Raw genomic sequence first — 18,315 nt, 5'->3', positions numbered from 1 at the left:
AAAACTAAAAACAAATCTGATTTCATCTAGACTTCTTCCTCCCATGTGTAATTGACCACTAATTCTAATCAATTTCTTCTTCTTTTGTTTAATCTATGGAGCTCTAACTGGTGTGGCTCAGTGGGTTGGGCATCGACCTGAAAACTGAAAAGTTGCTGGTTTGATTCCCGGTTGGAGTACCTTTCTGGGTTGCAGGCCAAGTCCCCATTTGGGGATGTGCAAGAGGCAACCAATCCATGTTTCTCTCTGTCTCTTTCTCCCTCCCTTCCCCTCTCTCTAAAAATAAGTAAATAAAATATTTTTTAAAATCTGTGGAGATTTTCTTCCTTCTATCTCTATCTCGTTTGCTCTAGTTGGAACTTTAATCATTTCTCAACTCTTCCAATGTACAATTGAACATCTTTAGTATTTTTTCTGACTCCAGTTGTCCCATCTTTCAGTGGACTCTTCCCATAGTTATTAGCATTGAATACTGATAATGATATTCTGATCATATCACTCTAGTAATTAAAACCCTTTTCTTATTCCCCAACATTTTCAAGATAAAGCCAACTTTCCAATCATGACATACAAGACCTTATGTGTGACTCCAGTGCTTAACACAGATGTGTTTTAGAATTCAGAAAGTTTTGGATTTTAGAAAGGTCATATTATATACATATTATATAATGTATTATTATATAATACTATCTTCTATTTGTTCTGGATTAACACTCTATAATCAAACACATTAATATTTCCTCATCAGAGAGTATGATTGTTTATACCATGTAAAGACTATACATAGATTTTTATAAGTTCAAGTCACATTTTGCTGCTAAACAAGTTATAGGAATATGCTTAGTGTTTTTTTTAAGATTATATTTATTTATTTTTAGAGAGGGAAGGGAGGGAGAAAGAGAGAGAGAGGGAAACATCAATGTGCGGTTGCTGGGGGCCATGGCCTGCAACCCAGGCATGTGTCCTGACTGGGAATCGAACCCGCGACACTTTGGTTTGCAGCCCGCGCTCAATCCACTGAGCTATGCTAGCCAGGGCAGAATATGTTTAGTTTTTAGAGCCTTTTGGGTTTCAGAATTTGGAATGAGAGACTGTGGCCCTGTAGATGTTCAGTTGTCTGCTGGAGTTGGCTTGCCCCAGCTACAGAAAGCTCATTTTGAACATCTCTTCCCAACTCCACAGTTGGTGACTTCATGTTGGTAGCTTGAAAACAGCTTTGGTTGCAGTTTTTGCATCATAAACATCAGTAAATGCAACAAATCCTGGCATTTCTTCCTTGGAGAGCAGGTTGTTAAATGTTACCAGCACAGCACTTCAAATACGTGTTATGTGTATAGTACATTTATATGTTTTTACCATTGTGGCAACCAACTTGCTCACTCTGTGCAGGGCAAAAGGCCAGCATTTTCAGGGAGGCATACAATGGAAAGGTGGAGGTAATCAATATGATGGCAATAAAGAAACTGAGAAAAAATGGGAACTTTGAAGTCAGACAGACATGGGATCAAATTTTAACTTCACTATTTCCAGACTGTGTGACCCTGAGTAAATCACTTACTTCCTCTGGGTCTCAGTTTACATATTTGAAAAATGGGGATGTATGTCTTTCTCTAAAGGTTGTTTTAAGGATTAAATGAGGTATCATATAAAAAGTGCCTAACATAGAATGAAGAGAAAATGTTATTGTTTGATTACTATAAACCTTTTTAAAAAATTCTGGAGATGTGTCTGCAGACACGGCTCTCATTCTCCAATATTCCTAATTCACTCACAGTAAATTCCATGCAGTTTGTACCTGGATATTCTCTAGTTATTTCATCTTGTGTCAATTGATCTCCTTATGAAGGTATCATTCTTGACTTCTCTTGAGCATGTTTGTATAAAATAACTTTGTAGGGTTTCTATTCTATGAAAAGCTCTTATTTATTTAATAAACTTGTTTTGAGTATCTGTTTTACGGCCATGGCTGGGTGCTGGTAATAATGAGATTAATCAGGCATAGTTCCTCCTTATATTCCAGTGGAGTGATAGGTAGTTGGGCCTGAAAGCCAAATGTTTAAATGCAGTGAAATTAGGAGGCTTTTGTAGTAATCCAGGTGAGAAATGGTGGTAAAATGAATGAAATTAGCAGCAGTAGAAATGGAAGAGAGATGGTTCTACTCAAAGTCTGTTGAACTGGACCTAGTTTTTCTCTGTTCCACCCTAGATCCTGGATTTGCCTTGTGGATAGGTGGTGTGCCATTTATCAAGATAAGATGAACATGAAGAGAGGAATGAATTTTGAGCAGATGATGATGGTTCCAGTTTTGGGCCATCTTAGTTCTGTGGTGTGCATAGAGTATATGAATAGCATGACCGTATAATTTATTATACAGTTTGGACATTTATGAGAGTGAGATATACTATATTAATAATTAAGCTGGGGCAACAGGTATAAACAGGACCTGTCCTGGACAAACCACAATGTTTTTTACGCAGGTAAAAAAAAGTCAAGCAAAGATTATTAGAGATGAAGCCATCCAGGGAAAATGTATAGAGTGAAGAGAGCAATGTGTTAAGTCCTGGATGAAATTTTTAAGTTTATTTTATTGATTATGCTATTACAGTTGCCCATTTTTTTCTCCCCTTATCCTCCTCCCCTCCTCACTCCAGCATTCCCCCCTACCCCACCTTCATTCATGTCCATGGGTCATACATATAAGTTCTTTGGCTTCTCCATTTCCAAAACTATTCTTAACCTTCCCCTGTCTATTTTGTACCTACCATTTATGCTTCTTATTCCCTGTACCTTTTCTCCCTTTCTCCCCCTTCCTCTCCCTTGCTGATAATCCTCCACATGATCTCCATTAATGTGATTCTGTTCTTATTCTAGTTGTTTGCTTAATTTGTTTTTGTTTTTTAGGTTCAGTTATTGATTGTTGTTTGTTGTCATTTTACTGTTCATAGTTTTGATCTTCTTCTTTTTCTAGATAAGTCCCTTTGACATTTCCTATAATAAGGGCTGGATGATGATGAACTCCTTTAACTTGACCTTATCTGGGAAGCACTTTATCTGCCCTTCCATTCTAAATGATAGGATTGCTGGATAATCTTGGATGCAGGTCCTTGCCTTTCATAACTTTGAATACTTCTTTCCAACCCTTTCTTGCCTGCAAGGTTTCTTTTGAGAAATCAGCTGACAGTCTTATGGGAATTCCTTTGTAGGTAACTGTCTCCTTTCCTCTTGATGCTTTTAAGATTCTCTCTTTCTCTTTAATCTTGGGCAATGTAATTATGATGTGTCTTGCTGTGTGCTTCCTTGGGTCCAACTTCTTTGGGACTCTCTGAGCTTCCTGGACTTCCTAGAAGTCTATTTCCTTCACCAGATTGGGAAGGTTCTCCTTCATTATTTTTTCAAATAAGTTTTCAATTTCTTGCTCTTCCTCTTCTCCTTCTGGAAATTCTGATTCAGGTGCTGGAATGTTTAAAGTTGTCCCAGAGGTTCCTAAGCCCGTCCTAATTTTTTTGAATTCTTGTTTCTTCATTCTGTTCCAGTTGGATGTTTATTATCTTCCTTTTGTACCAAATAGTTGATTTGAGTCCCAATTTTCTTCCCTTCACTGTTGGTTCCCTGTATATTTTCCTTTATTTCACTCTACATAGCCTTCAATTTTTCCTCTATTTTATGTCAGTACTCAATCATTTCTATGAGCATCCTGATTACCAGTGTTTTGAACTATGCATCTGATAGGTTGGCTATCTCTTTGTCACTTAGTTGTTTTTCTGGAGTTTTCATCTGTTCTTTCATTTGGGCCATATTTCTTTGCCTCAGTGCACCAGTCTAGATGAATATTTCTTCTTTAACTCCTTTGTTCAATTTTCTAGCTGTTCTGTTTTTTTTTTTTAAATTTGTTGTTGTCCTTTTGGTTATGAAAGGAAGCAAAGCATATCTACCTACACCTCCATCTTGGCCAGTGTATACATTTTAATAGAGGAAAAAAGAATGTGGCTCTTGAGTCAGGAAGGAAACCTGGAGCTAGTGGCCTCACAGAATTCCAGAGAAGAATAAATTCATTTTCTCCTATCTGTTGTTTTAGGCAAGAAGTCTGTTTGGAGGATTCTTCATCAGATAGTGATAATTTGCAGTGAGAGTCACATACTTAAAGAAAAAGGATTTTTACCTTTATTAGAATACTATGTTTGAATGATTTATGTATTATGATACAAAACACTCTTCAGCACTTTTGTTTTACAGTCATTTGGCCAAAATCTACTAATTCAGAACCGGTTTTTATCTAGATGTCATTTCATGTTATATTTTTTTCCTAAACTTATGAGTTATTTAGTCAAATATAGTGAATATAATTACTACAAGCTAAAAGTAAATTTCTAGGTTAAAAGATAGACTACATTTATTCTGTAATATTGAAAGTCATAAACAGCACTTTTTCTTCCTTAGAAAATAGAGTTCTTCAGGCAGTCAAGAGAAAAATAGAACAAATGAATATTTTACAAGTTTAGTAGATTATGGTTAGCTGTTTTTTCTTCAATATTATGAAAATTTGAAATTAAAAAAAAAGAAAATTACATCCACTATCTTATACAATTAAAATTTACTTTTATACAATTAAGGCTTTGCTATATTTGTGCTGTCACGTATTTGTTCATCTAGTCATTCATCTGTCCATCTTATTTATTTTTGATGCATTTCAAGTAAGTTGACTGGTTATTTTACTAAGCAGTTGTATTTTTTTCAGAATGGTATAGTTAAAATGTTAATACATTTTGTGAAGATGGTGTCAACTGACCCTTTCTCCAATTTCTAGAAATCTGAGGTTGCCAGTAATTACTGTCAAATTTAGAACATTAAAAAATGTCTGGTAAATAGTGCTAAGCCTGATGAGTGGCTTCTGTCTCAATAGCTTTATAATTGAGACACTTACAACTTTTGAAGTTTTCAAAAATAATTTTCAGTGGCCTTTAACACTAGTTTTTGGTATTCTAAATAAATGTTTACTCATATTATATCGTTTTCAGAGTGGAGAGATCAACAGACCAAGTCATCAAACCAGTCAACGTGGCAGCGCTATCAAAATGGGTTGGGAAAATCCCCACAGATGTTTTACAAGACATGGCAGTGATTGCACCCATGCTCGCCAAACTCGGATATGACCCATATGCCAATCCACCTAACTACGGAAAACCTGATCCCAAAATCCTTGAAAACACCAGAAGAGTAAGTGAGACTTTTAAAGGGAGTTGAGAAACCTGAATATGAAATTTGGATCTTGAAAAGTTTTTATTTTTTAAATTTTGTTTCTTGCTTTTTTTATAATCAGAAAATTATTTTAAATTAAAAAAAACTCTATTTGTAGAATTCTTTATCATCATATGTCTTCCACTGCATTTTAAGGGAAATTGTGGCTCTTCCCAGGAACTATGGGGACCATTTTTTAAATATATTTTGCATAATTTCTGGGAATAGTGCATATTGTTGGGGAGATTTTTCCTTATAGCTGATTTACCACAAATTTGCTTAAATGCCAGAATTACTACCAACCTCACTTAATTCTAGTTTTTGTTTGAATCTAATGACTATACATTTAAGTCTTTGTTTAGATTAAGAATGATTTCTTAATACTTGAAAACTAAACATTGGCTACATTAGAATTATTAAACAGGTGCAATAAATTACCCTCTGACTGAGAAAAAGTTGCTATTAAAGTGTAATTATAGCTTTTCTTTTTAATAAGTTATACTCATATATTTATGAAATATTATTTTAGAAAAGATGAAAACTCAGAAAGCCAGTCTGAATATATTTCAACTTTACCAGTTGAATCTACTTCAAATCAGACCTTAATGCATTTATACTTTTGAAAAATTGTTATAAAATACACACAATGAAAGGGTTCTCAGAGAAAATTCCAACTCGTGTGTGGAGGCTTCCCCAGACCACCAGCCACTTCTCTGATGCCAAAGGGTGTCCAAAAATGCAACTCAATTCTGGCACCATCTATCCAGAGATAGAATCAGAGTCCACAGGTAAAGGGCTCTTTGCCACAAAACCACCCTCCAATTTAGATACCAGTTGCAAGCCCAGGTTATTCCGAACAACTACAAATCAGAGGTTCCCATGACCACCACCACCCCCAGGTTTGATTAATTTTGCTAGAATTAAATTCACAAAACTCAAGAAAGTTTACTCACTTATATTATGGATTTGCTACTAAGGACATTAAAGGATAGGAATGAATAGCCACAAGAAGAGGTGCATAGGGCAGGGTCCCTCATAAAGCAGTTTCTATCCTCATGAAGCTGAGGTCAAGCACATGGTAGTGTTCTGTGGTTCCCCTTGGTGGAAGCTCTCCAAAAAAAGGCCTAAGAGCTGTCCTTTTGTGTTTTTATGGTAGCTTCAATAGTCATGATTGACTAAGTCTTTGGTCACTGCTGATTGATTCAATCTTAAGCCCTCTCCCCTCCTTGAAAGTTAGGGTGGGACTGAAAGTTCCAAACCTCAGACCACATGGTTGGATCCTAGTGGCACCCAGCCCATATCCTTGGGTTGTGTCCAAAAGTCACATCACTAACATAACAAGAGACACCATTGTTCCTCTCATCACTTAGGAAGTCCCTAGGAATTGTGGAGCTAAACTCTGGAGGCAGAGGTTTGGTGAAAAAGGAGAAGGGTCATTTATTCAAAGACTACCCAGTTTTGAAAGAATGGTAGGTTCTGCTTCAGAGCCTATTCCCTCTAAAATACCCAAAGAAAAATAACCCTCCCAACTTTTAACAGATTAGTTTGAAGCTGAACCTGGAATTCCTTCTTCCATTTAAAATAGTGTCCCTTGGGAAATGCAAGTGACTGTAGCACCACCATCAAGGTGGCTTAGCTGGTTCCTGGTTGCAGTCCAGCTTCAGGCATCTTTTGGAGTCTCTGCACCCTGGTGGCCTATTTGCTGTGCACTGTTCTTTCCTCTGTGTCTACCCGCTGGCCCAGTGCTTGCACCCCATCCCTCCTGCCATTGGTTAGACAGTATGGGTACACCTGGTGGAGCAAGACTGTGCAGTGCAGCACCAGTCGCCTAGGCTGCCGCATGCTGGGAGGGGCACAGAGTCACCACCAGACCATGGTTTCCAGGGCCCACTGGTCGCAAGGCTTTGGCCTCAAGGCTAGTCTGGGAGGTCTGCACCTCCCCCTGACTGCCACGACAAACTCAATAGTACACATGCTGCTGTGACCTCTCCAGCTCATCAGCTCATGCACACTCTGTGTAAGCCTCCTCCTGCTGTGTCTCAAGACTAGCTAGTTTGTTTACCCTTCCCCAGGGGTTTGGAAATCTATCACACTCTGGCTGTAACTTCAGTCCCACTGCCTCTGGCACTTTCTGACCCTTCTCTTCTCCAGGGCCTGTGCAGACTCTTGCATTGCCTTGAGGGTCCCTCCCTGTTCCCCCATGATCTTGCCAGGTCCCCTGTAACAAAACTACAATATAAACAAGAAAACTTTGAGCATAAGTTCACTGATCAGTTATTCAATTTCAAAATGAAAATTTCTTGCCTTTCTTTGGCATTCTCATTTATGTCAGTGATCTCCCTACAACCTTATAACTACCCAAGCCTTTCTTCTTAATATTTACGAGCATTTTCTCATTGTGCACATGCTTTTTAAACATAAATTTTCATGGTTATGTGATATATCATTACATTAGCCACCTTAAGTCTTTTCTGAAAGAGTGAATAAGTGAGCAAATAAAATGTTTGTCTAGTATATGTTCTGTAGCTCATTTTACCATTTTCCTTTTGTTGTTTAAAGTTTTCTCTTTGACAAATTATGCTACAATGAATGCATCTTACATTTTAAGGTGTGTTTTTTTTAGGTTAGACTAATGTAAGTGGAATTAAACCAGGTCAAAGTACTTGATATTTTTTAAGGTGTTTGATATATGTTGATAAATTTTTTAAAATCTAACAACCAGTATAATATTCATTTTACTTTAGATGCTAAAGTAAATTGTTGCTAATTTTAATAGGTTTCATTGATTAATGTAATTGAAACTTCTGTAGTTTTACCTATATATTCTTTTATGAACCATCTTTTAAGTTTTAAAAAAGTTTTATATGTTAAAGCTTTGTGAGCTACATTCTTCTAAAGATTAATTGCATATCAGCCTAGCATCCATTATCACAGTGCTTGATTGTGTCTTGCTAATTGGTAATTCATAGCTTTTTCCTTTGTACAATACTGAAATGGTTTTTTATAAACCAAGCTGCATGTATAAATGATATTTAGAGGTTTCCCAGGCAGTAGACATGATAGTTTTCCTGCATTCAAATTGGCTGGCTAGATTATTCTTGGCTTGCTTGAGCAGTAGTTTGGGAAGAATGCTGTGGCTTGAATCCATGTGACTACAGAATTTGTTTCATACACATTGTAACTTTTAAAAGTGTTTCAAAATGCACACTGGAAAGAAAAACGTTCCCCCTTTCCCATCGCTGTCTATCTCTAAGGTGACAAATAATTTTGAGGAAAAAAAGATAAACTGTGAACCATAATCACATTTTTGAGCTCTTTGTGATAATTCTTGTTTTGTGGAGCTGGATTTCATAGCACTTCTTGCAGTCCAAATCCTATGTGTTTTCATAGCTTTTTTTTTGCCTGTAAAAACTCAGATGGTAAAAAATATTAATGATCATGAAGTTTCATAAAGTAATGCTTAAAAAGTGACCTTTGGTCGTGAGCTGTGACTTGAGATAGACTCCGGAGAAAGAAGGTGGCTGAGGAGATTGTACCCTTTATTTATGGGGTGAGAGTGGGTATAAAGTCATTTTTTGACTAGGAATATAGAATCCAAAACTCCAGGCTTATAATTGCTCATTTTTAATACAATTCTGGATAGTCTAGAAGTAGTGGTGTCTAAGTCAGCATGTTCTGAGGACACTCTGCCCAGGTTTGAGTAGAAATCATGTGCTTCATGGTTACTATGACTCAGATGGTAAACTGGAAATGAAATGCTAACACATTTCATATTCTTTCCCACTGTAGACTCTTAATTGTAGTATATTTCAGGGAATAGTGCCCTTTGGGTTGCATCTTTATTAGCTATCTCCCTACACCACAGGTTTTTAGTCTTTTTAGGTATACAGATATATTTGAGAATCCAATGAAACCTGTGGATCTCTACTCAGAAATACAGACACACGTATACACAAAATTTTACATCCAAGTTCCCTGGATTTATAGATGTCCCTGAACCACATCAGATTAATGACCTCTGTTTTATAGTCTCCTTGATCAAGCTGCATGGGCAGCTTGATTACAACCTATTTGCTGATGATCATAAATCTGTATCTCTCACTGGGTCTCTATCCTGAGCCCCAGGCTCAGAATTTCCAACTGCCTTCTGTATATTTCCATGTGGCTGTTCATGAGGACCTCAGACAATGTCCCAAATTGAACTTACTGTCCAAACTTCCCTGATAGGTAGAAACTAAATACTAGGATAGTAGAGTAGAAATGAGATAAGGCTGCTCATCTATATTTTCATGGTGTCTGACCCAATGAGCAGATAGAAGGAGCGGAGTCCTCAGTGCACATGGATCAAGAAAAAAAAAAACAACAACAAAAAACAGAAACAAAAAAACAAGTTCAAAGACCTGTTCACTAAACCTGAAGAGTGAGCTGAAAAGCAGATCCAAATATGAATGGAATATCCCATTAAAAACCTGAGTAGAGATTATCATGCTAAGTGAAATGAACCAGTCAGAGAAAGACAAATACCTTATTATCTCACTTACATGTGGAATTTAATGAACAAAATAAACTGACAAACAAAATAGTCTGTTCCATGTGTCCATGCATGGTAAGACTGTCCCAGTCTTACTATTATACATGGAACAGACTGACAGATCACAGAGGGGAGGCGGGTGGGGGAACTGGAAGAGATTATTAGCCAAAGAACATATATGCATATATGCATAGCCTATGGACATGGATAATAATGTGGTGAAGGCCGAAAGGGGGTGTGGGGGCTAGGTGGAGGGGGGCAAAGAGGAGGAAAATGGGGAACATGGGTAATACTATCAACAATAACAAAAAGAAAGGAGGAGAAAAAAGAAAACCTGAGTAGACAGCAAGTTGTCAAATGGGAAAGACAGGTATCAGGGTACAGAACCCATGGTAGGAACTTGAAGGATTAATCAAGTGAGCTCTGAGAGGTAGTTGGGTTAAATCCATGAACCAAATAGTAGGAAGCTACAGCAGTCAAAATTGATGCTTTTACATTAAAGGGAGAGTCTGTAATGCACACTTGTGATTTCTAGTTCTGATACACAGCAAAAACTGCTTCTTCTTCCCTGGCTGGTGTGGCTCAGTGGATTGAGTGCTGGCCTGTGAACCAAAGGGCCACCCGTTCAATTCCTAGTCAGGGCCCATGCCTGGGTTGTGGGCCAGGTACCCAGTAGGGGGGTGTGAGAGGTAATCACACATTAATGTTTCCTTCTTTCTCCCTCCCTTCCCTCTCTAAAAATAAATAAATAAAATCTTTTTTAAAACCCTGCTTCTTCTGGTTTCTTTTTTTCCTATCTCCATTCATAGCATTCCTATTTAGATCACATGTAATTAGTTGGTCACCAAGTCTCTTGATTCTACATTTGAAAATACCTTGATTCAATTGTATTTCCTTTCAACTGCCTTAAATCAGTTTCTCCTCATTTCTCCCATGAATTATGACTTATTTATCTTTTTGTATGTGAATGTATTGAGGCATTCTTCTAGTATATTTTTATATTCAATGAAAGTTATTTTTTAAAATCTCAATTCTGATGAATCATTCCCTCGTATAAAATCCTTGAATAGCTCCCCTGGTACTCCAGGATAAAGCCCAGACTTCTTTGAAAGACATTTACTTTTTAAATATTTGAAGATTTTCTAGTTATAATTTCATATAGCCAGGGGACACATTCAGTATGATTTCAGTCCTTTGAAATGTATTGAAAATTGCTTTATGGTTAGTATGTGACCTCACATCTTCACTTGTGAAAATGTGTATTTTGCAGTTATTGCAGAGTGTTTTAAATACCAATTAAGTCAAGTTGTTGCATAGTGTGGCTCAGATCTTTTCATTCTTATTGATTTTTTTGGTCTATTTTAACAATTTCAGGGAAAGTTGTGAATGTGTCTTTCTCCTTTTATTTCTATCAAATTTGCTTCATGTGTTTTGAATCTACATTATCAGGAGCATATCTTTTTACATCTTGAGGAATTAACTCTTTTATCACCATGAAATACTCTCATCATCTGATATTACTCTCGTGAAGTCTACTTTGATATAAACATAATCATATTGTTTTTCTGTATACTAGATACATGGTACATTTTTTTCCACCCTGTTACTCTCAATCTGCATCTTATATATGTACTTAAAGTATATTACTTATAAACAGATATAGCTGGTTTTGTTCATCGCATTTTATAATTTCTGGCTTTAAATAGAATATTTAACCCATTTACATTAATGTAATTACTCACATGGCTGGGTTTAAATCTACCACCTTGCTGTTTGTTTTCTGTTTGAACCATCTGTCTTTGTCCCTTTGTTTCTCTTTTCCTGCCTTCCTTTGCATTACTATATGAATATGTTTTACTTATTTATTTATTCACCTGAGAACATGCTTATTGTTCTTTGAGTTTTTTTTAGAGAGAGAAGGGAAGGAATAGAGAAACATTGATGTGAGAGAGAAACATCATTTAGTTGCCTCTTACATGTGCCCAGAACAGTGAACAAACCCACAACCTAGTGATGTGCCCTGACTGGGAATCAAATCCATGACCTTTCAGTTTACAGAATTACACTCCACCCAAGTGAGTCATATGGGCCAAGGCAATACTAATATATTTTAGTATTCCATTTTATCTCCCCTTATTAGCTATACTGTACCTCTTTTTTTGTTTGTTTGTTTATAGTAGTTGCTGTCTGACAAGAGCTGCACACTTTTTCTGCAAAAAGCCAGGTAGTTATGCTGTATGCCTTGTTGCCACAAATCTTTCCTAAATCTTTCCTGAAGATCCAAATTATCATCTGGAATCATTTCTCCCTCAGTCTGATGAACATCTTTTATTATTTCTTATAGTAGTTAAGAATATGCTGGCTACTAATTCTCTCAACTTTTATTTCTTTGAAAATGTCTTTATTTCTCCTTCATTCTATGAGAATATTTTGCTGGGTAGAGTTCTAGGTTGACAGATTTGGGGGATTTATTTTGTGTGTGGGGATATTGTTTCTTTGTTTACTTTTAGCACTTGAAAGATATTATTTTATTGGCTTCCATTGTTTTTGATGGAAAGTCATCTAAAATTCTCATGAATATAATAGTTTCTGTTTTGACTGCTATAAAATTTTTTGTTTATCTTTGGTTTTTCAGGAGTTTGAATATAATAAGCCAAATTCATTGATCCTGTCTTTTTACTATCTCCAGTCTGAGTCTCAGCTTTGACTAGTTTTTAATTAATCTACCTTTGAAAGCATTGATTCTTTCTACTATGTTACATCTGCTCTTGAACTCATCCAATGACTTCTTAATTTCTGATAATTTCTTATTTAGTTCTATAATTTCTGTTTCTCTGCTAGAATTCTCCATCTCTTCACCCCATTCTGTTCATTATTTTCTTCTAAATTCTTTTACCATATTTATAATATTATTTTAAAATTCTTGTGCATGGGTCTCTCTTGACTTTTTTCTTATTTATGAGTTATACTTATTTACTTCTTCATGTATCTTAGAAGTATTTATTTTATACTGGAACTTTTGTATAAAAGAAGAGTAGAGAATGAACTAGATAATATTTTTGTTTGTTCCCACAGGGAGCATATTCTTTCCTCTCTCAGGCAGCTAGGGCAGCTGGGTGGTCAGGCTGAACTGGGCTGAGCATGGTTTTAATTACAGTTTACCTCTAGATTTAAATGAGATTATGGAGATTTTACCTTTAGCCCAGCCCACAGCTTCCTTTGTGCTGTAGATAAAGGGTTGATTTCTTTTCTTTTCTTTTTTTTTCAAGATTTCAGCTGGCAGGGAGTTGGGTTAATGCTTTAATTTATTTTACTCCTGGATTGCAGCTGTAGCAGGTCCCTGAAAACTAAGTACCACATACGATTGGGAGGTCTCTCTGCTTCCTAGCTCTGCTCCCACTGTCTCTTACTCAGAAAAGTTCCCTTGGAGTATTTTTTAAAACAGTTTTCCAATTTTGTGCTCACTCTCCTCTTTCTGGCACCCCATTGATGGGAATGTTGGAACACTTAAATTTGCCCCACAGGCTCCTTATACCATCCTCATTTTTTTAAAGTTCTTTTTCTTTTTGCTGTTCTGATTGGGTATGTTATGCTTCCTTATATTTCAAATAATTGATTTGATTCTCATCTACTGTTGATACCCTGTAAATTATTCTTTTTTTCAGTTAGTATATCCTTCATTTCTGACTGGTTCTTTTATATGGTTTTCATGCCCTTTTTTATGCTGTTGACGTTCTCTCTAAGTTCATCTACTCTCTCTGAAGTTCATTGAGCATCCTTATAACCAGGGATTTGAATTTTACATGCGGTAGGTTGCTTGTCTTGGTTTTCTTTAGTTCTGTTTTGGAGTTTTGTTCTGTTCTTTCTTTTTTTTTTTAAGATTTTATTTATTTATTTTTAGGGAGGGAAGGGAGGGGGAGACAGACAGACAGACAGACAGACAGACAAAGAAACAGAAACATCAATGTGCGGTTGCTGGGGGTTATGGCCTACAACCCAGGAATGTACCCTGGCTGGGAATCGAACCTGGGACACTTTGGTTCCCAGCCTGCGCTCAATCCACTGAGCTACGCCAGCCAGGGCTTGTTCTGTTCTTTCACTTGGGATATGTTTCTTTGTGTTCTCATTTTGGCAGTCTTCCTGTGTTGTTTCTATGTATCAGACAGGGCTGCTATGTCTCCCAGCCTTGGTAGAGTGACCTAATATAGTAGGTGTCCAGAAGGTCCAGTGGCACAGCCTCCGCATTCATCCAAGCTGGGTACTCCAGGTGTACCCCCTCCACCATGTGGGCTATGTATACCTTCCTCTTGCAGGTGATCTTTAATTGCTATTGACCTGTCAATGGGAGGGATTTACCCCAAGGCAGATTGACTGGGAGGATTGGCTGGGACCAATGAGGAAGATCAGCTGTGCAGTGTCCCATCCCACAGAGCAGGACCTATTTCATTTGGGTTCTGGTGCCTGCTGAGTCCACCCCTTGAGTGTGGCACTTGTGGAAATGGTTGGGTGGTGCTTCAATATGGTCTGAAGCTGTCCACTGAATATGCTGACTCTGGGGCCTCCTAGGATGTACAGGCAGAGATCAGCTACTACATGTGTTCTACCTGGGGCCACCTGTCATGAGCTACAAAATGATCTGCAGATGGCTGCTACTTGTGCTGGGCTTGGAGGTGCCCAGGAGAGGCCAAGCTGTGAACCAAGGCCAGCTGCTGCTAGTGCCAGGCCTGGAGCCACTTAGTGAGAGGTACGGGACACAACAAAGCCAGTTGCTGCTTGTTTGAGATATTTTAGGAATGTCTCAACCATGAGCTGAGACAGGACATTCTCATGGAAAGCCTTTGGAAACAGCCTGAGTGGGCCCCTCAAGTTGATAGGGCATAGTCTCAGGGGATACCAGGATGGAATGAACAGTGTGAGCCAGGTTGATGGAGAGCCAGATATGGTATCCACCTGCTGGCTCTGTTTGGTGGGTCGGGGGTGTCTCAGAAAAGGAATGGTGCCCTCTGCCACCATTTCTGTCTGGGAGAAAGCTGTTCTCCAGTTATCCCCCTGATGCCAGATACTTTAGCTCCTCCCCATGTGTCTTTGATGTCTTCTGAGCTGCTGTCCCAATAGTGGAGCTCAGAGTAAATGAGTCTGAGTAAGTCTGTGTGTGAGCCCTTTGAGAGGAACTGCCTGGGATTCCAGGAGACCTAACTCACTCAGCCACAATCCCAACTGGTTTTTACAGCCAGAAGAACTTCACTCTCTGGCACTGGAACCCTGGGCTGAGGGGCCTGGTGTAGAGCTGGGACCCCTCATTCCTCAGGGGAGACCTCTGCAGCCAAGATATCCCTCTCAATTTTTATCTACCTCATGGCCCCAGCCTGTCCACATCTCGGCCCTTCCTATTAGTCTTCATATGGCTTCTTCTTTATATCCTTAGTTGTAGAATTTCCATTCAGCTAGATTTCAGGCAGTTCTGAATGATAGTTGTTCTGTAGTTTAGTTGTATTTTTTATGCTGTTTTGGGGATATGAGTACCACATTTTCCTACGTCGCCATCTTGACCAGAAACCGATAGATTTATTTTTATAATTGGGCTCTTCCAAATTCTAGCCCATCATACCAGCCCATGCTTTCATTAAGAGTTCAGCTTTTTTTTTTTTCCTTTCTTAGCTTTTTTCCTTACTGATGGTAAGCCTGCTTTTCTGTCCATGTATACCCAGACTAGGATAAAGGCTCTTTGATTACTTTTGAAGAACTTATCTGTCTCTGGAATTTGTTTCATTTGGACTTCTTTGTACCACTACTCTTTGATGGCTCTATTTTAAATAAAAATATGAAGTTTAGTTTATCTAGTATTTTCTTGTTTTGATGAGAGCTTTGGTCTTTGGAAATCCTTTGTATTCTAATCACAATGAAACTTCATAGAATAGCATTAAGACTTTTTTATTTTATGCTTTCAACCTTCCTTTTCAACCTCATCTCTTTTTATTCTTCTAGACACAACACACTACCTGCCTTTCATTCTCATGGCACATTTTTATACTGCCATACCTTTGCACTTGCAGTCCCTTCTGCCTTGGTTGTCCTGCTTCTCCTTCTCTTCATCTTACAGCTCTGTCCGTTAGGACCCCGTTCAAATGACACCTCTTCTACTCCAGACCTTTGTGCTATCCTTTGTACTGACCTTTATTCTTGTAGTTAAAACACTATATGATGTTTATGTATATTATATGCTTCTTTTAGACTAAGAATTTTTCAAAGGTAAGGACCACATCATATGCATTTTGTTTCCTAAGCACCAAAATTAATAGTACTTGACAATTAGTAGATGCTCAATTAAAATGATTTAATTATTATTTATTATTGTATTTTTACATTATCATGTATGAAAATGGCTGTAATTGGCAAAATAAACCTTAGACATAGGAAGAAGAATGTTTCTATAATCATAAATGTTGTATTCTGATGTGAGGCTCTTGTAAATACTAGTTGGAGTTATTGGCTCAGTTCACATGAGTTCTGCCTTATGTGAGAAATGCCCCGTTACATAGCAGTGAGTCTCCAGTAGCTGTGGCAGTGCCTTGACTCATTAGTCTGTGTGCACTTGAACAAAGGGAGATGGTGGATATAAATAACATAGGAGTGAGGGGTTTACTATATTCTCAAGGCTTACACAAATGTGGGAGCACTGGGAAAGTGAAGGTCTGGAAATTTTTTATTATATACTGGACATCCTGTTTAAAAGAAAAGTAGAGGATAAACTAGACATAGCTATTGTTGAAATGGCAGAAAAATAGGCATTCATGACTTAAGCCTGAAGTAGGTAGAAGGCCAGAGTTGTCAGAGAAGTCCCAGAAATGGCATCTTGCTGTCAGAGTGGGCCCCCAGTAAGGGAGCCTAAGGAAGGGCCTGTGAAACATGCCACATGGATGATGTGGAGCTTTAGGAGAGGTCTCTAGAAGCATAGCATCTCTTGAGAATAATGGCTTCTGCTTCATTTACACTTTTCAAATCTCATGTAAGTTTCTCTTATTGGCAGCCTTTTACTCAGAACCCCGCAGGAAAGGGAATTATGGGAGACCTAATTTCCTGCCCTAGACAGGAGTGGTGGCGCTGCCAGTTGGCCATGGACAGTCCAGCAAAGTCCATTTCTTTGCCAACCTCACAAACATACATACCCATTTTAACCATATTTTTCTTCCACATAAGACAATTATGCTTCCATTTAACATGATGCAGTGATCCCTTAACAGAATAGTTTGCTAGTATTTTGCTGAAGATTTTTGAGTACATATTCATAAGTAATATTGGTCTTTACTTTTATTTCTGGCACTTTTGTCTATCTTTGGTAATGCTGTACTTTCTGTTTCTTAGGAGAGTTTTGAGTAGGATTGTTAATTCTTCTGTAAATATTTCTTAGAATTTATTAGTGTAGACATCTGGTCTTGGGCTTTTCTCTTGGGAGATTATTACTAACTCATTCTCTTTACTTGTTACATGTCACTTGAGATTTTGTATTTTTTATGAGTCAGATTTGGTGATTTATTATGTGTTTTTCTAGGAATGTTTCCACTTTATCTACATTATTTTGGGACAGATAGTTGTTGTTATTTCCTTATAATACCTGTAATTTCTATAAGTTCAGTAGTATTGCCTCCACTTTCATAGAACATATAGAAACAAGTAGAAAAATGGCAGAAGTAAGCCCTGTAGTGTCAGTAGTAACTTAAAATGTGAATGGATTAAACTCATCAATTAAAAGATGGAGAGTGTGACAGTGGATTGAAAAACATGGTTCAACTATTTACTGCTTACAAGAGACTCACTTTAGATCCAAAGACACAAATAAGTTGAAAGTAAAAAGATGGAAAATATATTTTATGGAAATATTAACCTAAAAAGAGGTAAGGTTGCTGTACTACTATCAGACTAAATAGATTTTAAGTAAAAAACAGTCACTAATGACAAAAGAGAATATTATATATTGATAAAAGTTCATCAAGAAGATATAACAAGTATAAATGTATATACATCAAACAACAGATTCCCAAAATATATGGAGAACACATGGACAGAATTTCAATTTCAAATAGAACAACTGGACAGATCAATGTGGAAATACAGGACTTAAACAACACTGCAAACTCCTGAGACCTAGTAGGTGTACCCAGAGCACTCCGTCCAGTAACAGCAGGTTCTTCTCAAGTATACATGGAACATTTTCCACCACAGACCATATGTTAGGCCATAAAATAATTCAGTACATTTAAAATAATTTAAATCATACAAAGTATCTTCTCTAACCAACTGTATGGGAAAACATATTTGCCAATGATACCTCAGACAAGGGTTTAATCTCCAAAATATATAAAGAACTTATACGACTCCACTCTAAGAAGACAAGCAACCCAATTAAAAAATGGGAAAAGGACTTGAGCAGACACTTGTCCAAGGAGGACATACAGAGGATCCAGAGACACATGAAAAGATGCTCAGTATCACTAACTATCAGAGAGATGCAAATTAAAACCACAATGAGATACCACTTCACACCAGTCAG

The 18,315-nt window shown here is 37.4% G+C and overlaps 1 protein-coding gene across 5 annotated transcripts in view; it reads left to right on the top strand.

Moving 5' to 3' along the window:
• TPST1 (tyrosylprotein sulfotransferase 1) overlaps positions 1-18,315 on the top strand; it is a 131,173-nt gene that overhangs the window by 68,659 nt on the left and 44,199 nt on the right. For all 5 annotated transcript variants that reach the window (XM_036020864.1, XM_028523584.2, XM_036020862.1 and 2 more), the window contains exon 3: positions 5,017-5,215. In XM_036020864.1, coding sequence (XP_035876757.1) covers positions 5,017-5,215 — 199 coding nt within the window. The remainder of the gene's footprint in view (positions 1-5,016; positions 5,216-18,315) is intronic.

The sequence above is a fragment of the Phyllostomus discolor genome, chromosome 3 (assembly GCF_004126475.2).
Source record: "Phyllostomus discolor isolate MPI-MPIP mPhyDis1 chromosome 3, mPhyDis1.pri.v3, whole genome shotgun sequence".
Classification (NCBI taxonomy): domain Eukaryota; kingdom Metazoa; phylum Chordata; class Mammalia; order Chiroptera; family Phyllostomidae; genus Phyllostomus; species Phyllostomus discolor.
The sequence above is the reverse complement of the archived record's forward strand: the minus strand, read 5'-3'. Positions and strand labels throughout refer to the sequence as shown.